The sequence below is a fragment of the Mus caroli genome, unplaced genomic scaffold (genome assembly GCF_978045245.1).
Source record: "Mus caroli unplaced genomic scaffold, Mus_caroli_1 scaffold_3, whole genome shotgun sequence".
In the NCBI taxonomy this organism is placed as follows: Eukaryota; Metazoa; Chordata; class Mammalia; order Rodentia; family Muridae; genus Mus; species Mus caroli.
This window is the reverse complement of record NW_028227258.1, coordinates 42,365,331-42,388,806: the sequence shown is the minus strand read 5'-3', so window position 1 is coordinate 42,388,806 and position 23,476 is coordinate 42,365,331. Positions and strand designations below refer to the sequence as shown.

General features: G+C 40.8%; 1 protein-coding gene across 1 annotated transcript in view; it reads right to left on the bottom strand.

Moving 5' to 3' along the window:
* Positions 1-23,476, bottom strand: part of Snx7 (sorting nexin 7) — an 88,253-nt gene that overhangs the window by 18,506 nt on the left and 46,271 nt on the right. Inside the window, exon 8 of the mRNA XM_021158200.3 lies at positions 2,455-2,607. Within this exon, the coding sequence (XP_021013859.1) occupies positions 2,455-2,607 (153 nt within the window). The remainder of the gene's footprint in view (positions 1-2,454; positions 2,608-23,476) is intronic.

The following is a 23,476-nucleotide window of genomic DNA, read 5'->3' as shown; positions in this document are numbered from 1 at the left end:
GGCTGCACAACACGACTCCTTCTCAAAATAGAAGCAAATAAAGAAAAAAAAACCCAACCAAGCAAAAGAGCCCAAAACTAGAAAAGTCATCAGGGGTTACATTAAAAAAAATCGATAGTAGTTGTCATATAATTTTTAATAAAATTATGCTTCATGATAATAAACATGTATATTATATATTCTCACTTTTAAGGCATTTTCTTTTTTTCTAAAAGATTTATTTCTATATTTATGTAAGTGTGTGTGTGTGTGTGTGTGTGTGTGTGTGTGTGTGTACTCATGCAGCAAAAGAGGGCATTGGATATTCTGGACCTGAAGCTACTGTCAGTCAGCTGTGTGTGGTGTGACATGTGACATAAGTGCTGGGGCCATACTCAGGTTCTCTGCAGGAAAAGGCCCCCGACTGCTATGCACCTGTCCAACTTTACAAAGCATGCTCATGGCCATCTCTCAGCTGATTGTTACTAAGATGCCAGAATATAAATATGCCCAGGCTGGACCACAAACGAGGAGTAATGATAACTGCAGATCCAAACATTTGCAATACTGACACCTTATCTGGATAAAAGGACTTCATGAAGGAGAAGTATTTTAGATCATTTAAACCTGAGGTTTACAGACAGATTGAGCTGCTTGGATGACTTAAAGGGTAGGAACCCAGGATCAACAGTAAGGACAGAGAATGAGCATCATCAGATGACAACTCATTGGCCTTCTTAGAAGGAGTGATGAAATTAAACTGATAACTGTGTTCATCAGCCTAATCTTTTTTGAAATTGTTCTTATATTTTTCTTTTTTATTAGATATTTTCTTTATTTACATTTCAAATGTTATCCCCTTTCCTAGTTTCGTGTCTGAAAACCCCCTATCCCTTCCCCCCTCTCCCTGCTCACCAACACCCACCCTTCCCTGCTTCCTGGCCCTGACATTCCCCTATACTTGGACATAGAACCTTTACAGTACCAAGGGCCTCTCCTCCCACTGATGACCAATTAGGCCATTCTCTGCTACATATGCAGCTAGAGCCATGAGTCCCACCATGTGTTTTCTTTTGTTGGTGGTTAAGTCCCAGGGAGCTCTGGGGGGTGCTGGTTAATTCATATTGTTGTTCCTCCTATGGGGCTGCAAACCCCTTTCAGCTCCTTGGGTCCTTTCTCTAGATCCTTCATTGGGGACCTTGTGCTCCATCCAATGGAGGACTGTGAGCATCTACTTCTGTATTTGTCAGGCACTGGCAGAGCCTCTCAGGAGACAGCTATATCAGGCTCCTGCCAGCAAGCTCTTATTGGCATCCACAATAGTGTCTGGGTTTGGTGGTTGTTTATGGGATGGATCCCCAGGTGAGACAGTCTCAACACTTCCTCAGCTTCTTCCTGCAACACAGCTAAATGGTTTGAACATGGCCCTCACTTCTCTGTTCTTGCCCATGAGGTTTTGGTACCTGGATTTTGGTTTCTCACATCTTCGAGTAGAGATGTCTTATTCAACATTCAGATTTCAGCCTCGACCTATCCTCTGAGGATCACTGCATCTCTTTTATATTAGGTTAGATTCCCTGCAATGTATTTCTATACTAGAATGGGCATCACAGTTTTTAGGATGCCTTGTTTTAACTGTTTCCTCTACTGGGCATCGCTCTATGAAGAAAAGGGTTGTGGTCATACATGCTATGTTCCATCTTCAGGTTACTGCATAATGCATGGTTACAGTAAATGCACAATTAATTTTTATTTTATGAATATGTCCATATTAGTCCATCTTACAAAAAATAACTACTAAATTTAAGCTACATATAAGATCATAATTATTTTAGCTATATAGTATAAATTCCCTAATTTACTAATTTCATATATTTATTTTTTTGCCAGAGGCAGTATTAGAGACATGTATTTTAAATATGCTTCCAGGAAAGCATATTTAGACTATGCTGGGTGGAAAAAACAATAACATTACAGAATTCATTTGAGAAAGTAACCTCTTTGAGGACTGTTAGTTGCAAAATTCAAAATGATTACTCAAAAAGAAAAGTGCTAACAGAGCATAACCTGGTTTTCCCCAAATGCTTGTTAGTTTTGTACAGATAGATCTGTAGATCAGCTGTTCTTCCCTGTTGCTTCTTAAGTAGCTGTGGGATCGAAAAAAACACGGGGTTCAGGGACAGCTGTGGATTGATTCTGTGCTCCGTCAAACATCTGCTGTTTTTCTTTCTTTGCAAATTCTTTGTAAGATAGACATAGAAAAGAGGAAAGTGAGGGCACCATCAGGAGCATGCAACCCTCTTTTGAGGACTGTAATCCTTCCAGAGCAATCAACAGAGGAGGAACCCACACCAGAATGGAGTCACCAAGGAGGCTGTGACTTCCGACTCATTTCCTGACTCTTTCAACAGAGCAAGTGGACAGTCAAGAGCGGACCGCGGAACCACGAAGTGCTTTCGAGAATCGCGGGCTTACCTGCTCGTAGTAGCGGATGTTCTGCTCTGCCGTGTCTGTAAACGCTGACCTGAGGTCATTCTGCATGTTCTGCTTCCAGCGCTCCCAGTCTGCTTTCAGGGCATTATTAGCACATTCCACTTTATCTTCAAGTTTTCCGATTTCCTCTGTAAGCTGAAGACACCACAGAGAAAGGTAAGTCGATGTGCGTGGTACAGCCGTGCGGAGGATTCATTGAGTCCATGTAGTCTCACTAGTATATTAAGTTTAAGAATAGCTCCTCCTGTTTCCGGTGTGCAAGTCAGACATGCTGACCTGGCACAGTAGTTACAAGAGGAAAGCACACTGTTGTATCCTGTAGGTTCTGCTGCACAGTTCTAGAGTCTTGCCACATGAAGTCTTCAGTTTGGATAAGATCTCAAACTCTATGCTTCAATTGCACTATTTACAAAACAAAGTGAACTGAGCAGCACACATCTGGGAAAGAATGAATTCTATTGTTCTCACAATCACTATCATTAATGGTGAAGATATTTATATTTATGTTCATAGATATGGGATGTTCTTCACTTTAGCTTCACTCACAGTTCCCAATTTCAAAAATTTTTTTTTAAACCAGAAGCTAAATGAACTACATGCACAGCCACAGAGATTATGTTTTCAAATATGATGGCCCAGAGGATTAACTTAGACAGTTTTGGTTCTTAGTTTGGGGTTACCATTTCTGTGATGAAACGCTATGACCATAAAGCAAGTTGGAGAAGAATCGGCTTATGTGGCTTACACTTCCACACAGTAGTCGTTCATCACTGATGGATGTCAGGACAGTAATTCAAACAGGGCAGAAACCTGGAGGCAGGCGCTGATGCAGAGGCCCTGGAGGGGAGCTGCTTACTGGTTTGCTCCTCCTTGCTTGCTCAGCCTGCTTTCTTATAGAACCCAGGGCTGCCAGCTGGGCTGGGCCCTCACAGGCCAAGCACTAATTAAAAAAATGCCTTTCAGCTGAATCTCATGTTAAGGTGGAATAAAACTATTCAGCACACTGAACACAAGCAAGTTCACAATCTCAACCTGGCTGACCTCCAGTCCACCCTCCATTACACAGGCTTAGTGCAATATTTACATTTTTCCTCCTCATCCGCACCAAATTTGACCATGCTGTCCACTGTTTTAGTCTTTACCTTCAGCACATTGAGACATATTTCACATATGTATGTGTTTGTTAATATACTCAGAATAATTTATTAAGTGTCTCGTCTGCACCAGGCATGCCTCTGGGGCTGGAAGATTCAGCACTGAAGATACAAGACAAAAATTCTTGCTTTTCCTAGAGTTTATTCTCTCTTGGGGAGAGACAGACTATATGCAAAATAAATAAAATATGAACCATCAACTTGTAATACAAACTAAAGTAGCAAATGAAGCCCAAATGCTAGAGAGAGAAAAATATTAGGCTACTGAAATGTTAGAGACAGTGACCAAAGGAAATCTAAGTAAGAAAATACCATTAGAGTTGAGAGCTGACATCTGAGAGTGAAACATGGGGTTCTCTTGGTTAAAGCTGTCTGGGCAGAGGGCATGGGTAAGGCATGGACCTGGAGGTGGACATGTGGCTGGCATCACTCGAGCAAGGGGCTGGGTTGGGTTTAAAAAGCAGAGGAGGTCCCTCGAGGTGGTGAGAGAAGAAGCAGAATGATCTAATAGCTATGCTCTGGAGTTCCCTGAACCAGAGCTAAGTCAGGAGCCATGAGCAGGAATGGCCTCTCTTTCATGTTAATGACATCACCGCTTTCTTGTTTTAAAAGGTACATCGTCTGTGGTCTGACTGACTTATAAAGGGACATCATTTCAGAAGCATTTCTTTCAAGGAATTGATGATGTGAAAAATGTTCAAAGGGTGAAAAGCCAGTAAGAAATATTTTTACTGATGCTTGAGCTTTTCTTTTAACAAAAATTTTAATTGTGTTTGTGATTTTACACTTTATTTTCCTAAAGAACAGTTTTTACACACACACACACACACACACACACACACACACACACACACACACTTCACCTGTGTTTGCAATATATATACACACATCTCCTTTATCCTTACTGGGAGATTTACATTTTTTAGTGCTAAGATTCTTAGGGACATCAAGAATCACACTGTGAGTCACTGTGTTCTTTTAGGAAGAATGTCCAGCAGAGTGCTAACTGAATAGCTAATAATGACAGGCAGTGGTGCTAACAGTCAGAGCCTTAAGTGAAGCTGTTAAAAGACCAAACTCAAGCAAGACCCATGCCTGAGAAAAAGCGCTTTGAGGTTGTGAGCCTTCCTCCTCTGAGTTGCTGGCTGGAGCCTTCCCAGCTGCAGAGCCATTACAGATTTTAAACAAATATTTAGGGTCCATTGGTTACCCACCAACTGTGACCATACTCTCCTTTTCTTAGCTTTGCAGTCTATGCAGGACTATATACTTGCATGGAATGGCTGGCCTGAAGGCTCTCCAGAAACTGTCTTGAGGAAACACAGTATTTCACTCTTAGATTTTTGTCTTCTTATCTTCCTGTGAAGGTTAAAATGTTACCACTGCTATAACCAAATTTCAGTAAAATCACCGTTTGTCACTCTGTACAGGGCTGCATTAAAGCCCTTTAAACAGAGATGGGTTGATGATGGTCCCAATCTATCCAAGGGATGCTGCAGTTATAAAGAGAAGTTGTCTTCTAATCTCAGGGACAAATTCAGGAGTCTCAACATGTAGCATCAGGACTAAGAGGGCTGGGAGTGGGTTTGACTTCCGGTTGAGTCCTGCTACTACCTTTTATAAGCTATGTGATAATTGTAATGCTCCTGATTGAAGCCCTAAGTCTTCCATCCATAAGACAAACATAAAAATAATAGCATTCCTTTCATAGAGATTAAAAAAAAAAAAAACCACATGAAATGCAAAAGGTACATCGTCTGACTCACATAGCGTTTTAACAATTTGCCTATTAGATGTTGGTCCTTGGCCATCATTACCAAGAATATCACACCATTAATATTGACTGCTACAGGAGACACAGGGCATCCAGTCCTCTTCTGGTACTTTGGACTCTGGCATTGTGTGGTTCTTTTGTCAATGCTCGGGTCTTACTTCAGTCACCAGTGCTATTTCTCACTCTGTCATGACCAGTATGGAAGATGACACATATACTTTGAATAACTATGATCAACTCTTGATGTTTTCCTTGCTGCAGTTTGCTGTTGTTGTTGTTCTTGATGAGTTCATTATTTCAGTTGGAAAAGGGGTAAATGAGAATATTTCTGCACAATGAATCATCTTCTTGTGACTTTAATTTCAAAAGAACATTGCTTAAGAAGAAGCACAAGACACATGAGTCAAAGAATGGTATGCACTGCATCACGGTAATGCTCTATGAAAGCATAGCCTAATGAGATGCTCGTCTCCTAAGATGCTCAGTGGATTTGGAATTTCTCACTTGCTTCTTGAGACTAAGTCTTCATGTTGTCTTTGCCGGCCTCAAACTCAATTCAAAGCAGAGGATGCCCTTGAACTCGTGATCCTCCCACGGCCTTCACGGTCTGTATCCTCACACCTAGATTCAGAGAATCTAATTCGGGGCTTTGTTAGGCAAGCACTGTACAAACTGAGCTCCGATCCCAGCCCCCTGTTCCTTGCTTTGTTACAAAGACTAGGTATTCTGAGTCGTCCATCTGTCTGAATTCTGACAGAATATGGAAGTCTAACAAAAGTTAACAAATTTAAAAAATAGAATGTCTTAGTCCCGCGAAGCCAAAAAAACCCCCTCCAGTGTCCTGGTCTATTGGGCACTAACAAGTAGCAAGCTCTGCTAGCTGTAATCATTTGGAATTCATTTAATATGAATTCTTGATTGCAAAATAGTGCAGAAATGGCTGGGTGGAGAGAATTGAATATGTTCCTAACTTTTCTTTTCACAAACACTCACAGTAATTGGTCCTCTGTCAGGTGAAACCTTAAAAAGCAAGCAATTACCTGCAAAATATTCTAAGGCCAAAAAAAAAGAAAAGTACGAATAGAATATTGGAGGGTAATGAGAAAAGGTTTATATTTAATAGTAAAGCTAATGGGAAACTTCTGTTTTCAGTTTTGTCCTGCTAGAAATTAGCCATAGCGTTAAATGAAACTCATTAATACCAGGAAACAAAACAAGATCTTCTAACAGTACAGAGCTATAGCAATTGTAACAATAGCACTAACGGACAATTACTATTTATGCCATAGGCTGTGATTTTGTTATATGCTTTGCATATATTATCATATTTAATCTGCATCAAAGTACTATAAATTGGGTTTTATTATCTTTCTATTAGAAGCTGGGAGCCTGGGAGTAAGGACTAACAAAGACTATAGTGACCTAAGACATAACAGGGTTTCAAATCAATATCTACCACGTATGTGTTCTCTGTACGCCAAGAGCATGTGACTATGAATTGCCCTCGAATGTCTGTGATGATCAAAGATAAACTAATTCAGTTCTCAAAGATTATATCTATAATGATGCATGCCTGCAGAATAAAGCAAAGTCAAGAGCTATGACCAAAAGAAAGAACACACTGCATCATAGAGGGAAGTCTTCAAATGAATTTACAGATACAGGACAGAAGGTTAACCATCAGGGCCTCAGACCTAGGGCAGGACCCAGCATGAGAACAGACATTGTTTCACTGGGACACAGAAGGGAGAGATGGTGACAGAGTTTGCAGTGAACAAGTTAGAAAGGTAAGAGATGAAGTAGAGGAAGTAGACAGAAGCCTGGAGCATCATAAGAACTAAGGGTGTTCATGGGCATCTCTTTCTTTAGATTTGGGAAGTTTTCTTCTATAATTTTGTTGAAGATGTTTGCTGGTCCTTTGAGTTGAAAATCTTCATTCTCATCCACTCCTATTATCCATAGGTTTGGTCTTCTCATTGTGTCCTGTATTTCTTGCTGGCACAACTGGTTGTTAACATGTAGAAGAATGCGAATTGATCCATTCCTATCTCCTTGTACTAAGGTCAAGTCTAAGTGGATCAAGGAACTTCACATAAAACCAGAGACACTGAAACTTATAGAGGAGAAAGTGGGGAAAAGCCTTGAAGATATGGGCACAGGGGAAAAAATTCTTGAATAGAACAACAATGGCTTGTGCTGTAAGATCGAGAATTGACAAGTGGGACCTCATGAAACTGCAAAGCTTCTGCAAGGCAAAAGACACCATCAATAAGACAAAAAAAACCACCAACAGATTGGGAAAGGATATTTACCTATCCTAAATCAGATAAGGGACTAATATCCAATATATATAAAGAACTTAAGAAGGTGGACTCCAGAAAGTCAAATAACCCCATTAAAAAATGGGGCTCAGAACTGAACAAAGAATTCTCACCTGAGGAATACCGAATGGCAGAGAAGCACCTGAAAAAATGTTCAACATCCTTAATCATCAGGGAAATGCAAATCAAAACAACCCTGAGATTCCACCGCACACCAGTCAGAATGGCTAAGATCAAAAATTCAGGTGACAGCAGATGCTGGCGAGGATGTGGAGAAAGAGGAACACTCCTCCATTGTTGGTGGGATTGCAAGCTTGTACAACCACTCTGGAAATCAGTCTGGCGGTTCCTCAGAAAATTGGACATAGTACTACCGGAGGATCCAGCAATACCTCTCCTGGGCATATATCCAGAAGATATCCCAACCGGTAAAAAGGACACATGCTCCACTATGTTCATAGCAGCCCTATTTATAATAGCCAGAAGCTGGAAAGAACCCAGATGTCCCTCAACAGAGGAATGGATACAGAAATTATGGTACATTTACACAATGGAGTACTACTCAGCTATTAAAAAGAATGAATTGATGAAATTCCTAGCCAAATGGATGGACCTGGAGGGCATCATCTTGAGTGAGGTAACACAATCACAAAGGAACTCACACAATATGTATTCACTGATAAGTGGATATTAGCCCAAAACTTAGGATACCCAAGATATAAGATACAATTTGCTAAATGCATGAAACTCAAGAAGAATGAAGACCAAAGTGTGGACACTGTGCCCCTTCTTAGAATTGGGAACAAAACACCCATGGAAGGAGTTACAGAGACAAAGTTTCGAGCTGTGATGAAAGGATGGACCATTTAGAGACTGCCGTATCCAGGGATCCATCCCATAAGCAGCTTCTAAACGCTGACACCATTGCATACACTAGCAAGATTTTGCTGAAAGGACCCAAATATAGCTGTCTCTTGTGAGACGATGCCGGGACCTAGCAAACACAGGAGTGGATGCTCACAGTCAGCTATTGGATATATCACAGGGCTCCCAATGGAGAAGCTAGAGAAAGTACCCAAGGAGCTAAAGGGATCTACAACCCTATAGTTGGACCAACATGATGTACTAACCAGAACCCCGGAGCTCTTGTCTCTAGCTGCATATGTATCGAAAGATGGCCTAGTTGGCCATCACTGGAAAGAGAGGCCCATTGGACTTGCAAACTTTATATGCCCCAATATAGGGGAATGCCAGGGCCAAAAGCATGGGAATGGGTGGGTAGGGAAGTGGGGGGCGGTATGGGGGACTTTTGGGATAGCATTGGAAATGTAATTGAGGAAAATATGTTATAAAAAATATTAAAAATTAAAAAAAAAGAAAAAAGAAAAAAGAACTAAGGGTGGCTCTTTATCATTGGGACCTAGACTAGGAGCAGTAGAGTGGGGGATGAGCAGGTGGGTGGCTCTGCAAACTTAAGGAAGATTGATAGGGAGGTTTGAGTATAACAAAGAGTTCCTGAAAGCACCCAACCAACAGATTCCTGTGATCACAGGGGAAAGTAGAGACTGAAGGCTGGAAGGCAGAAGTGGGACTGTCTAGGTACGGACACCAGGAGAAAAGTCCGAGTGGCTTAGAATGTGAAATGGAGGTGCAGGGGGTTGGGAGAGGGTTGGAGGGTTGCGGGGGGGGGGGTAAGAACCAAGGCAAGGCAACAGTAGTGATGTGGCCATTCTCCCAAACTGCCCCCTCTTGCCCCAGTGTCACAGTGTTGGATAGCTATTAAAACCCATTCATTTACAAAAGGATGGTAAAGCTCAATGCTGGTAAGGCAAGAGAGCTCAAGATAGGAGACCTCAAGGCTACACTGATAGGTAGAAATCTCCAGACCAACTCTGGGTACTAATTCTGTAGCTTTTGTCAAGCTGACAAGTGCCAGGTTGCGTGAACTGCCATCTTGATTGTATTTTAGCACAGCCAAATATGTCAGTAAATAACAGAGCTTAAGAAAGAGGGGAAACAATATAGGACCCACCCAGAGAAGGGCTTTGCATGGCGGAGCAGCAGTGATATCGCTTCACTCTAAAGAGACTTCTCACCCTCTCAGAAAAGCTATCATTTGGAAGGGAACCATCCCCTAGAGATCCACGGGTTAAGGTTGCTGCCTGTTCTAGTGCTACTAGCAGGTGGCGGGACCTTGGGGTAGGGGGTTATTGAGAAATTAAGTCAATGGAGACATACCCTTGAGGCAGATATTGGGACCCCTGTCCCTGCTCTTTCTCCCCTTCCTTCTCGATTGCCATAAGGTGAACAGCCCTCCCCAGGACATGGTGTTCTGTCTCACCATAGTCCCAAAGCAAAAAGGCCACATGACTATAGCTAGGAGTTTCTGGAGGAGTGCTGGAAGCTGGCCTCTACCCATGGCTTTTCACTTTATATTTTTACTCTTGAATGCCGTTTTAATTTCTTCTAGAATTAACAACAACATATACACAGTGCTAGAACTCATTTGTACATAATCAAAACACGGGTTCTATAAAATAAATGCTCAAGTAGATTCCCTGCATCTATTTGTGGATTGTAACCCTCTCTGATATAATCATTTGTTTTGAGTTGTTACAGTATCAGGGTTATATGAAAATTGTAAACATTTTACCTTTTCTAAGTAATTTGAACAATATTCATGTTTAATGAAATAGAATCATTAAATCTGGTAAACTTAGAATTGAACCCATTTCAGAAATGTAAACAAGTTCAGAAAACCTTCTACGCACAGTGGCTAGGTTATAGGAAATATGATATAAGAGTAACTTTAATTTTGTCTATTCAAAGCCCCCAAAGAAGCCTACCATGGTGGTATACACCGCAATCTCAGCACTGTTATGGTGGTATACATACACCGCAATCTCAGCACTGTTAGGGCCAAGCAACACAAATGGCAGTGCTGCTAAGCATGTGTCTTAGATGAAGGCCTGGACTGATCTCAGACAGGATTCTTACTAGATAATAGTACTAGAAAGGCTGTTTTTTTTCACCAGGAAAGCTGCTACTTCCCTTATCTACCCCTTATCTAAAGTCAACGACCTGGGGAAGGGCATCCAGCTCCTGGTTAAGCCTAACAGCCTGTGACAGATCAAAAGTCCTCATGCTAACCCTCAGGCTGCCCTGCTCTCCCCCTACCTCCCATGCCACCTCTCCCATAACACTGACAAGGCTTTCCCCACTAGTAATTGTCCTCTGTTCTCTGAGGCACCCTGGCAATTTGCTGTCCCAATACACATTTCTTTCTACCTGTAGAATCATTTAGTTCATAGATCTTGCTGCGTCCTTCCATTATAGGCACTTAGAGACAGACACCAGAGGACTGACACCAGTTTTAAGCTGCCCTGGATTACACAGTGAGGTCCTGGCTACACAGTGAGAGACCTTCTTTCATACCAAAACAGAACCAAAACTCCAGAGGAAAGTGTGTGTGTGTGTGTGTGTGTGTGTGTGTGTGTGTGTGTGTGATTAGAGAACTCAGAAGCACCTCACTTCCTCAACTTAAGGGATGCATATAAGAGGCTGGAGAGATGGCTCGGTAGTTGAGAGCCATGTCTGCTCTTCCAGAGGACCTGGGTTTGATTTCCAGAACCCATATGGCAGTTCACAACCTTCTGTCATTCCAGTGCCAGGGGATCCCAGGCCCTCTCTGGTCCCTGGGAACTCCAGGAACAGATACAGTTAGTACAGAGGTATACATTTGGGAAATCATCCTTACATATAAAATAAAATATTTAAAAAAGAAAAGCATATACTGAAAAAGATGTAATGGTCTCTGTTCACTTTGTTAATAAATACACTATACTGGGATAATAAAGAGGGATTAAACTGCATTTTTCACTCAAGAATCTTTTATTTTTTTTCTGACAGGAGAATATGAACAAACTGTAGCAATCTTGGAACATACTTTCTGATAATTATTATTCTTGAAAAGCAAAACTAAAGTCTGGTGATGCCTGAGAATTTACAAGGTCACAGAGAAAAAAAAAAAAACAAATAAAATAATGGGGGCGGGGGAATTAGACACCAAGATAAGTCAACCACTTTTATCACCCTATTACCAATTAAGGTTTATTTGATGACTAAATTTAGTAATTTTTAAATGATGTAAGGTGAAGTCATTACGGAGAAAATCAAACAAGCTTGGGGTTTGTGTTCTATCCCACCATTTGTATGAGTCCCAGGAGGAGCTGGAAAGTCCCTTCACTAGCTTGTCGGAGTGGACATGATTGTTTATTTCCTTCAATCAGCCTAAGCTTGTCTGGAGGATTACTCTACAATTCCAGTGACTAAGGAAGCACTGCACAGCAGACCCCAGTACAGCACCATCTTCTGCTCATTGTGGCGTAAGATTTGTGTGTCACACAGGCAGTGGAGAGAAGAAACTGGATAAATCCTAGCACATTAGTCACATTTACTAAAACACAACACCGGCCTCCCCTTCGCATGGCCTCATGGGAGCTTTTACACAACTGTGGTCTCTTAAGTTGTTTTAACAGTTATTAATGTTTTCAGCACTTTGTCTCCCAAGTCCTTAAGCACCCTGAGTCTTTTTTCCTTAAACCCCAAACCCTGATTTGAAGTGGAACTAACTCAGAAGTCTACAGAAACTGACTACTTTTCACTAACGACTTTTATAACTTTTACTTCCGTTACATTTTTAAAAAAGATTTACAAAACATATATCCATGCAAGTACAACTAACGGATATAGATCTTTTAGCCGCACTCCTTTAGAACATGTTTGCCGCTAAAATGCAGGTTCTTACTCTATTTAAAAACAAGAAATTAAATATTGGTTTTAGAAGGAAATGGTCCTTCCTATACAGATCTTTATTTTAAAATGCCTACTGTGAATTAGGCATAGGTCCACCCACATCAAGGGATCAAGAACAAATGTAAGGAAGGGTCCCTGTCATTGGGAGTCAGCTTTCTAGGAGAGACTTAATATCCATATTATACCTTTACTTCCCATAGATATTCAATATGGCTCCAAATTGCCATGTGATGAAATTAAGGCACATGAAAACACATGTAAGTAGTAAACAATCAAAGGTAATCAAACTCGGAGGCAATGACATCATTAGCATAATGCTTCTTCATGCTCAGGGTTCTCCCACGGGTGAGGGAGAAAGCTGTCTGTGTGCTGGGCGGGTGAAGCACCTGCCTAGTTGATAATATCTCCACCCTCGAGGACATGTGATTGGCTACAGGACTGACATTCCTCATTTAGTGTCCGTTTCCCTTGGCTGACTTCCCTTGGCTAAAGTTTTTGTCTAAAATTTAAAACTGCATAATCACACAAGAGATACTAATGATTTAAACTACAAGGCTCTGCAGTTCTAGGAGTCCAGTCCTGCCTAAAAACTTCACAGGGCAAATTTCCTAATCTATAATCTTTAAAATAAGAAAGCAGTACTTACTCCACAGGATCTTATGGAACATGCTAGCAACATGCCTGGGACCCAAGCTTTTTTTTTTTTCTTTCCTTTTTCTAACTTTTTAGTGTGTGTGTATGTCTGCATGTGTGTGTGTGTGTGTGTGTGTGTGTGTGTGTGTGTGTGAATGTTTTAACTCATGCACCCCAATCTACTCATCTCCCCTAAACACGTCAACTGACATCAGTCCAGACCAAGGACATCCACCTGTCCTTTGGTGGTAACAGACTCCTGTTGCTGCAGGGACATGGTCCCCAGTAACAGCACAGGCTAGGAGCCCACCATGGTCTCGGGTAGCGTCACAGGCTACTCACATCAAGCTGTTCCTTACTACACATGTTAGTGCTAGAGACCCACTGAAGAGACTATGAAAGGGCATCCTCTGGGTACTGAGAGAGGTACTTGTAGAGGCTGAACCACTCTCTACTTGGGTCTGCAGATTTCCAGTGTATAACTTACAAAGCGGATAAAAGCTCCCACTTGCCCTTTCTGAAATGGAAACTTACAGGTTCTTTGGAAAGGCAGTTGTGTTGGATAGTGATTTGCTGGGACAAACACTTGAAGGGATATTTTCCTGAACTGGATACAGGTGAAAGGCTAAGGCAGACTCATGAAGAAATATTTTGCTGAAGCAGACACAGGAGAAAGGGCATCAGCTGAGACAGATGCACCTGCTGAGTCAAGACCCGTGGATGGGGATGTTTGGAGGGATATAAAAAGGGATTCAACAGACAGTGTTGGCTGCCGAGGAGCTTGGCTTGCTGGTACAGCTAGCTGTGAATGCTTGTTCGTCTCGCATCTTTGCTGATCTTCCCTTCACTGAGAGAAGCACAGGTGAGAACTTCTCCTTGGGTTCCTGCTGGTTCCTCCTGCTGACTAGTGCTGAGGCCTGGCTGTCTCTTCTAGGTTGGGCCATAGATGCTGCTAACCTGACTCTACTGAACAGGACTGCTGATATATCTGTGAGTGTTTGTGAGTAGATCGAGCAGCTGCTGTTGACCTGTGAAGAGAACTGCTGATTTCCAGACAACACAGATGGGAACTGCTCCAAAGAACCTTGCTAAACAGGTCCATTCCCCAACCCCTGTATCCTTTCTTTTCCATTACCTTTGGTGGGTGGTGAACTAAAGGGGAGGTTAAAGCATTTAAGAACCATCATTAAAAATTGGGGTTTGAAAAAAATTAAAGTTAGACTTTTCTTTCAGTTTTTTCCTTCTGTGGACACCTTGGATTGAGTGGAGACATTCATGTGAAACTCAAAAACCAACTTCTCAAGGGCTGGCTAAGAGTACTTGCTGTGAAAACACAGGGCGAGGGTTCAGATCTCAGCATCCACATAAAAAGCAGGGATTGGCCAGACAAGCTCATATTGTAGGTGGTAGAGACTGAAGGCTGCCAGCCTCACTATAGGTTACATGAGAGACCCTACAGAGACTAATAGAGCAGAACACCCTAAGGGCCTGGTCTCTGTATCCAGGCCTGTGTAAATGTGTAAATTTGTGTACACCTAGCACAAATACTAATAAATACTGAATTAGAAAAACAAATGTGCGAAGCTGGAGAGCTTTTAAGAAATGCAAAGCTTGCATTCAACACTGGTGTGCCTGAGGTTTACTGGGGGAAGGCGGTGCGTTCTGGATCCTTTACATGACAGAAATTAAACTGTTCTGACAACCTAAAAACTTTGAACTATATGTAACATTAAACCATGTGTCAGAAGAACATGTGTTTCCTGAGTTATAACTTCAATAAATAATTTATATACTTCAGCATTACAATTCTAGAGGAGTTAATTGCCTTGACTGACACCAGTGCTGTCAAAACATCTGTTATATAAATATGAGTAGATGGGCCAGTGAGACGGTGCCTTAGGAAAGCACGTGCTGCGGAGGCCAATGGGCTAAGCTCAGTCCTCATGACCCACATGGTGGGAATAAAGAATCTATTGACTTAGGTTGTCCTCTGAAGCACAGGTGGATCGCAAGTGTATATTAGTGTGCTTGTGCTCTGGGGCATGGGATGCGGGGTGCTTCCGTACAGTTTATTTCCACGGATTACCTTTCTTCAATACCTATGGTCTATCATTGTTTAAAAAAAAAATACTCTTTTGCCTGTTCTTGGGACCTTTTTCCTTCCAGAAGGCTGCCTTGCCTCAGCACAAGGGCTTTTGCCTTGTCATACTCTATCTTGTTTGTCATGTTTGATTGTTGTCTCTTGGAAGGTTGCCCTTTTTTGAAGGGAAATTAAAGCCTTGGATCTTGGGGAGAGGGTGGTGGAGAGGAGCCGGGAGGAGTGGAGGGTGGGGAAACTCTGGTCAAGCTGTAATGGACAAGAGAAGATTCTAGTCTCAATTAAAAAAGAAAAAGAAAAAAATAATAATGTAGGGGAAATTATACCTGCTTCTCAGAGAGAGAAGCATTGGTGTTGCCTATTAAATCATTAAACCTTTAACACATGATTCCTGATTTTATAATGTCCTATATTAAGAGTAAACATAACTTATCTTCATTATATCACTGACTCAGAGACACACTAACATGGTTGGGGGAAGCCTACGGCTACAACGCTACACAAGGGACCACAGGTAACTAAGGAATACTGAGGATGGGAGAGAGTCTTCTGTTTATCCAATAATAAAAGGGCCGCCCGGAAACAAAGTAACATTATACAGACCAAGCATGTTGTACTTAGGAATATATGTATATACACATACATACATACAGACAGACAGACAGACAGACACACACACACATACATACTCACATAGACATATGCTCTTTCTTTCACTCTCCCTCCTCCCTCCCTTCATCCATTCTCTCCCCACAGTTGTTATCTCAGGATATGAGCTCTCAGCTACTGCCCCAATGCCATGTATGCCTGCCTGCCACCTAACGCTCCACCACGATGGTCATAGCGTCTTCTCATACTAATAGGAAAGTAATCAAGACGTGTAGGGATCAAACTTATGAAGGAAAACGGCTCGAAAGCATTTACTTTAGAACCAGGGGCAACACAAGTATTTTCTGTTGCTAATAACCATTCCTTCCTTTGATGTGTCCTTTCCTTTCCTTATGTAAGCTCTGCCCTGGGGTGGCTGCCTTCCTTTTGAGCCACAACCTTCACTCCACTGTGGCCATCAAGTTAGGGGAGACCCATTGCTTAGTTTCCCTTTATTCCCAAGGGAATTGGAATAGAAACTGTAAATGAAGATTATTTACAGTTTGGGGGGGGAAATATGAGTAAAAGAACCCAGCTTCTCTCACCACGCCCTGTGACAGTCTTAAAACTCACGGACAAGCTTGACATGAAACCTCAAAGCTATGCCAATGTCCTAGGAAGTTTGTCCATTACTGGGAAGGGAACAACAGTGGACCAGTTCGCTTCCCATCTCTGTGCTCAGCACACAGGTCTGATACATTCTGACCTCCACCATCTTCCCTTTGTTACATGGGAATTACAGGAAACTGTAGATTGAAGGATTAATCTTGAGAAGGGAAATGCCTGATCCCTATTATGTCTCTAAGAATTTCTTAATACCCAAAATTACCATAAAAACTTAAAGTGTGAATGATCTTATCCATAAAAGCACATAACACCAAATTTTCAATAAAATAATATAATTTGAGAATTATTATTCTTAACTCAAAATATCTCTGTTTTCTTTTCTAAATGACTTCTGTATGATTTCCTTTTATGGAAAAGGAAAGGCCCAGACACTCAACTTATTCAAATGTTAAAACTCTCTCCTCACAATAAGACAAGCTGAGGAAATTATCATTTGCAAAAGTTCTTGAAAATAACATACCTAAATAAAAAGATTTAGATTGCCACTCTATCAGAAGACAATAGATAACTCAAAAATTAAATTCTAATCTGACAGCTACCTCTCCTTAACAAGCACTAATTAAATTGCAGGAGAGAAGAGGGCTCTTAACAATAAAGTTGTATTATTTTCTGATTCATAAGAGAGGTAAGATGTGTCTGAAGAAATTAAATGCTTGATTATACAATTCTGTTCAAACATACACGTGGTTGCTAAGCAGTACCTTTCTTAACATACTTTATAATTTACACTGTTCTCAAGAAGTAGAAACCTCTCTCCTTGAAATCTACTGCAGGTTCATTATCTAAATGTAATATTTGCAATAGTGCACAATGGATTCTCTAAAAATGACAACTTGAATCTGGAAACACCCACAAACGCTGTTGCTGAATCACTGTTGAAGCCAGCATCTCCATCAGCATTAGCATCCTTCAGATAGTAATTATGGCTTCTCGGGACACAGTAGGCACAGAAAGCCAATTACTTAAATAGCACCATTCTAAGAAATGATGAGGTCTCCCTTGAATCTTCCACACAGGCAAGTATGGCAAACATGCACAGAGACACTAAGAATTCTTCTCTCTCTAAGGTTTCCAGCAGTCCATTTATAAAACCCTTTAAAAGAAATCAGCTTCTGCCCAGACTCCATGTTCTCTAACCTCTGATGGGGCAGATGACCCTGCAGGTGTATGTATAGGAAAGTTTGCATGCTGCACAGAGGAATCTCCATTTTCATTTAGCTTAATCAGAACTTTTAGTATTATTAATTTACTGTTTACGAAAGAGGCTGATACATGATTAGAGAAGGATAGATGGATAGACATAGGTTTAAAATGTACATGCATGAGATGGTATGGTCAAAGGTGTTCAGGTGATACAGTGCATGGGACAGGTCTGGATGCATTTTCCAAAGAGCCACACAGTGACTCCTTGGTCTCCACCATAGACAATCAGTAGAATCTTTAAGGTATTACATCACTGGAGATTATGCCCAAATCTGAACCGTAGGATGCTCATCTCTTCCTTGTTCTATTTCCATGGCCCATGAGGCAAGCAGCATGCTTTGCCATGTTACCACCATGATGCAATGACTCACCAGAGGCCCTTAAATAAAATAATCAGGACTACTGATCTCTGATTGAAAGTCCTCAAGCCCCCAAATAAGCCTTTTTTCCTTAAATGCCACGTAACTTGCGTATTGTGTCGTAGTGATGGGAAACTAGTGCAGCAAGCAAGAAAAAAATCTGGCGATTGATTGTCATGATTGATTGCTTTGGTATTGCATATAAATTATACTTCAATTAAACAAATTCCCCTGATGTGTCTTTAGACATCCATCACCCCGATTTGAATCATTAACAGAGCTAACCTTTCATGAGAATGACTGCTATTTGAATAAATTCAGTTGTTAAAATTACTGCACACTCCAAAACAGAACTACTCCATAGGCCCCCCCACAGGGAGCAATTCTCTGCTCTGAACCACACAGTGTGGTAGCAGTGACCACATGCAACTATGGCAATGTAGCTAGTGAAAGGGAGGAATCTGAGTTTTGTATTTCATTTTAGTTTACTCAACTTTTAGGTAAATGGCACCTGTTTCTTGTATGCCATATAGCACAGTATAGCTCTGGAAGATCATAAGCACCCATATTCAGTAGTTTATATATCAGGTCAGTCAGAAGGGAGAATTCCATCCCAAAAGCATCCTTAAAGAGCACAGCTTTTATTGGCTTCCTAAAAAGTCTCTGTTATTATTGGGTATCTCAATCACCTCACTCTGTATGATGGAAGACTATTTTAAAAGAGACAACCATCAAGTCAAAAATTCTAGTAAGAATATTTTCAGGTCTCAATAGTAGTTTATATTCAAATACCTGAATTATGAGGTAATTTGCAGATATTTCAAGTGTGCTGTTTGTCACTGTTGCGGTATCCCAGAGAGCAAGGTCTTAAAGGAGTTTCATTTAAAGTAGGGAGCTGAGGAAATGGCTTGGTCAGGAAAGTGTTTGCCAGACATGTTAAAAGCTAGGCATGGTGGTGCAATTAAGTGACATCATCAGTCTGTTGCTAGAGCCCTGGCTCAAAAGCCCATCAGCCTAGCCAATCAGGGAGCCTGAGAGTCCAGGGAGAGTCTCTCAAACAATCTAGGTAGATGGCTTCTAAGAAATGAAATCTGATGTTCATTTCTGATCTCCACATAAATGCACACGCACATTCTTTCTCTCTCTCTCTCTCTCTCTCTCTCTCTCTCTCTCTCTCTCTCTCTCTCTCTCTCTCTCAGACACACACACACACACACACACACAAAGTTGAATAAAAAAAACCCTCAGGTATATTTCATAGATAGCATCAAAAATTACTAGAGAAAATATTAGGCCATAGGCTGCTCTGGCAAATCTGGATGATTATCCAAAAATAGATATAGGTAATTGATAGATGAATTGAGGAACAAATAGATATGTAGACAGATATTTCAATTAAAACCTAAAAATTGTAACCAGAAGTATTTCTAAGCACCTCAAATATTCAACCATAGAAAGTAACCTTAGCTATGGAAATCAGTGTGGCGGTCCCTCAGTAAGACGGCTATACAACAAGCTGAGAAAGTTTCATTTTTAAAATCTTTGTTATTATTGTTAATTATATATTCTTACTTATTTACTTTACCTCCTGCTCACTGCCAACCTCCTAGCCAGCCCCGCCCACAATCCTTCCCCTCCCACCCCTCCCCACCCTGACACATCACGGAGGCTAGGTGCCATCCTCTCCCTCAGTCCAGCTAGAAGAACATATTGCGCATACAGGCAATGAGAAAGTTTCATTTTGAAGATGTCCCCACATTATTTCTGAATGGCTATAAGAAAAGGAGTGATTCTCTAGAGAAGCTTGGTAAACCCCATCACCAGTGACTAAAGAGGGCAGCAGCATCATCATTAATAAGATACATACAGGACCATATACTGCCCAACGGGAGTTGATTAGATGGTCACAGAGATTTCACTTGAGTGAAATCTCACATACTAATAATTATAATATAATCAAATGAAATATCCAATAACTAAATATTTAGACTTCCACAAAACAGCTGCCCTGTGGTCTTTTATGGCCTGATGATCATGAAAGTTAAGGAAAGAAGAGATTATTCCAGGAGGGGGGGGAGGAAGGGAGAAGATGAGGAGGAGGAGAAGGAGGGGGGAAGAGGGGGAGGAGGAGGGGGAAGGAGGGAGGAGGAGGAAGGAGGAGGAGGAAGAGGAGGTACCAGCCTCTAGGTGCTGTTTCTAGCAGTAGTGAACTATGGGAAACTCTGCATGGCATCTGAACATTAGACGGTCAGAATGGATCAATGGGAACCCACTGATATTTCCAAGAATCTCATGGCTATGGGGAGAATGGCCATGTTCATAAGGCACAACTATTCTGGGGTCATGTCTATAATAAGGTTTGCACCTTTCTCTTCAATGATTCAAGGAGAAAACCAAAAAGCAGTACTTAGAAATGTTGGGAAGTCTGTCTCTTGGAGATACAAAGGCTTCTAGTTTCCTGTCTTAACACAATACCAAGGTAATGAATGTGTCAGATGGAGGGCTAACTCCAAGGCCTGCAGAGTAGATTACTTCCTCCTCTTCTTTCTCCACAGCTAGCAGCCCTCTGTCTTAACCTCTAGCTTCAAGTGCTTCGGCCAAGCTCCTGAAACCTGCTGAGCCTATTCCCTTCAGGGAGTCGTGGATCCCACCTTTTTTTTAAAAAAAAAATACTAAATGCTGTGCTCCAGATTTTGAACCAAATGTCTCCTACCATTACTTATCTCCTCCTTTTTTTTTAATTTAATCTTTTATTTATTTTTTTTTCTAGGCACACACACTCTTATTAATATAGATAGAGTTTCTTATCACATCACCTTGCTTTATTGTTTTCAAAGCACAAATATCTGTCTAAGATTACAACAGCCATTCAGTATCTTGTTCTTCTTGTTCTCAAGGCCTTTCTGGTAGATTATATGTTCCTTAGGACAGAAATGATCTCAGTCTTATTTATGGTGGACTGTATGCCATATATGTCTGGATATTAAAAAAAAAAGCTATTAAGTATTGCTTCACCCTATTTGTTTTTAATTATATGTACATGTAAATGTATCTATTGATTGAGTTTCTAGATCTCAATTTTCTCTATATAAAAATGGAATTTGAGGCTAGAGAGACAGTTCAGCAGTTAATAGCACTTGCTACTCCTGTATAGGACTAGAATTTGGTACCCAACCTCTTCAGGAAGGTCAAAACCATCTACAGCTCCAGATCCAGGGCATTCAACTTCCTTTTCTGGTTTCTGAGGACACCTACATTCATATGCCCAGACCCCACACATGGAAAATTCCATATACATGTAATTAAAAAAAAAAAACAGAATAATTCTTAAAACAGGGGTTTGTGAATATAGCTACTGTGTACCTCATAGGAATATTCAGTGGATGATGAAAGCAAAGGACTAATACAGTGCTTGACATGCAATATGCAACCAAAAAATATTGAACATGGTTACAAAAGGAAAGTACCAGTTTGGGCCTACAACATACGCTGTATTCTTTTTTAAGAATATGTATGTACACCATGTGACTATCTTGTTCCCAAGGAGGCCAGAGGACAATTTCAGATTCCCTAGAACCTACATTACAGACAGCTGTGAGATGCCAAGTGAAAGTGGGGAACTGAACCCATTTATACACTATATAAATGTATGCAGGATAACACGTGCTCTTAACCACTGAGCCATCCCGTTAGCCTTCTGTGTGTAGTTTAACACTTGGATGGTGAGGTGTCTGCAAATTTCTACCCAGTTGCTTTTCCAGCTAACTAATGATCCAGTAGAAATAAAGGCTTACTACCCAAAGCCTACAAATTCATAATAAATCAAGATGCACTTACTATAAAAATAACTTAAATATGCTAACAAACGAATGAAAGCTATTAGCAATTTTCTTCCTTTGAGATAAGATCTCACCACATGAAGCACAAATCAAACCTTGAACTTCTGTGTTTCCTGAGCTACCGTCACCAGTGCAAAGTCTGTGAGTGTATACCACTACTCTGCTCCACTTGGTATCATTCTTTAACAGTTTTCAGAAGTAATAAATAATAAAGTTGTTCATAGTTCAAAAGATGCATGTGAGGATATTATTACGCATTATCTAATATTTTTACACGTTTGTACTTACTGTAACTTAGCAAATGTTCATTACCCAAAGTTGTAGGTTTCAAAAATGATTTCTTTAAAAATACACTTTCTTTAAAAGAAGCATTATTTCTGGGTGTTCACAGATAAAGAATGGCTAATGTCTAATTAAGGTTACAAGTTGAGGGCGAGTGAATCAAAGCCCTCTGCAGGCTACTGGCTCCCTGTGTGTTATTGCTGGAAGCATAATCAAATATTTATTGAGTGTCCAAGCAGAGCTGGAAGTGAAAGAGATATGTAAGACAGACCCTCAGGGCACATTCTTTATTAACAAAATGTTTAAATAAAAAAAAAAAAGGAATCTCTGTTGAATGTCTGGATAGGACAGCTGTTTAAACTCCTATCCTCATGGCAGAAGGACCCCACAAAGAAAATCACAAATCCAAATACCAGACAGAGAAGGGTGTTTTAAATACTGAAAAAAAAAAAAAAGGCTAGAATTTCCAACTTCTCTTTTTACTTACCCATCTGTTACTTTTCTAGGTACAGAGAAGACAGGAAAGGAAAAAGAGCCTGGAGAAAGGCAGAACTTAAGCACAGCCCTAAGAAAATGAGCTATAACGATGACAAGAAGAAGAAGAAGAAGAAGAAGAAGAAGAAGAAGAAGAAGAAGAACAACAACAACAACAACAACAACAACAACAACAACAACCAACCAACCATTCCAGCACATGCTGGTCTTCTCCATTTTCCTGCCCTCTCCCACCACAAACACACAGAGGCCCTTGGAACACTATTAGGTCCTCCACCGCCACTACCACCAGAATAAGAAACAGTTACTTCCATGCATAATTTCATCAGCAACATCTTAGGAGTACTTTTTTCCCCCCTAAAGTATCTGCTGTTTTCTGGGTCAAAATGATAAGAGCCATTTAGGGCTTATGCTTATATTTGCAGATGACATGCTGATTTCTGCTCATTCAAAAAAAAATAACTTAAAAAAAAACTGGTCTAGACTATACTATATAAAAGTGGCTGGCTTTGTGGAAGAGGTTGGAGTTTTACTTCTAGTTCCTGTTAATATGTGTCTCACATGCTCCATGTGTCTCTCATGCTCCATGCTGGATTTAGCATGATTTCCCACATTAGACTTCACTGGTTTAAAAACAAAAACAGTAAGTGGAGAGAGACAAAAGTAATGGGGCTGAAGGGATAGCTCACCCTTAAGGGCACATGTTGCTCTTACAGGGGTCGCAAGTGCCGGTCCCAGTACCCACATGAGGTGGCT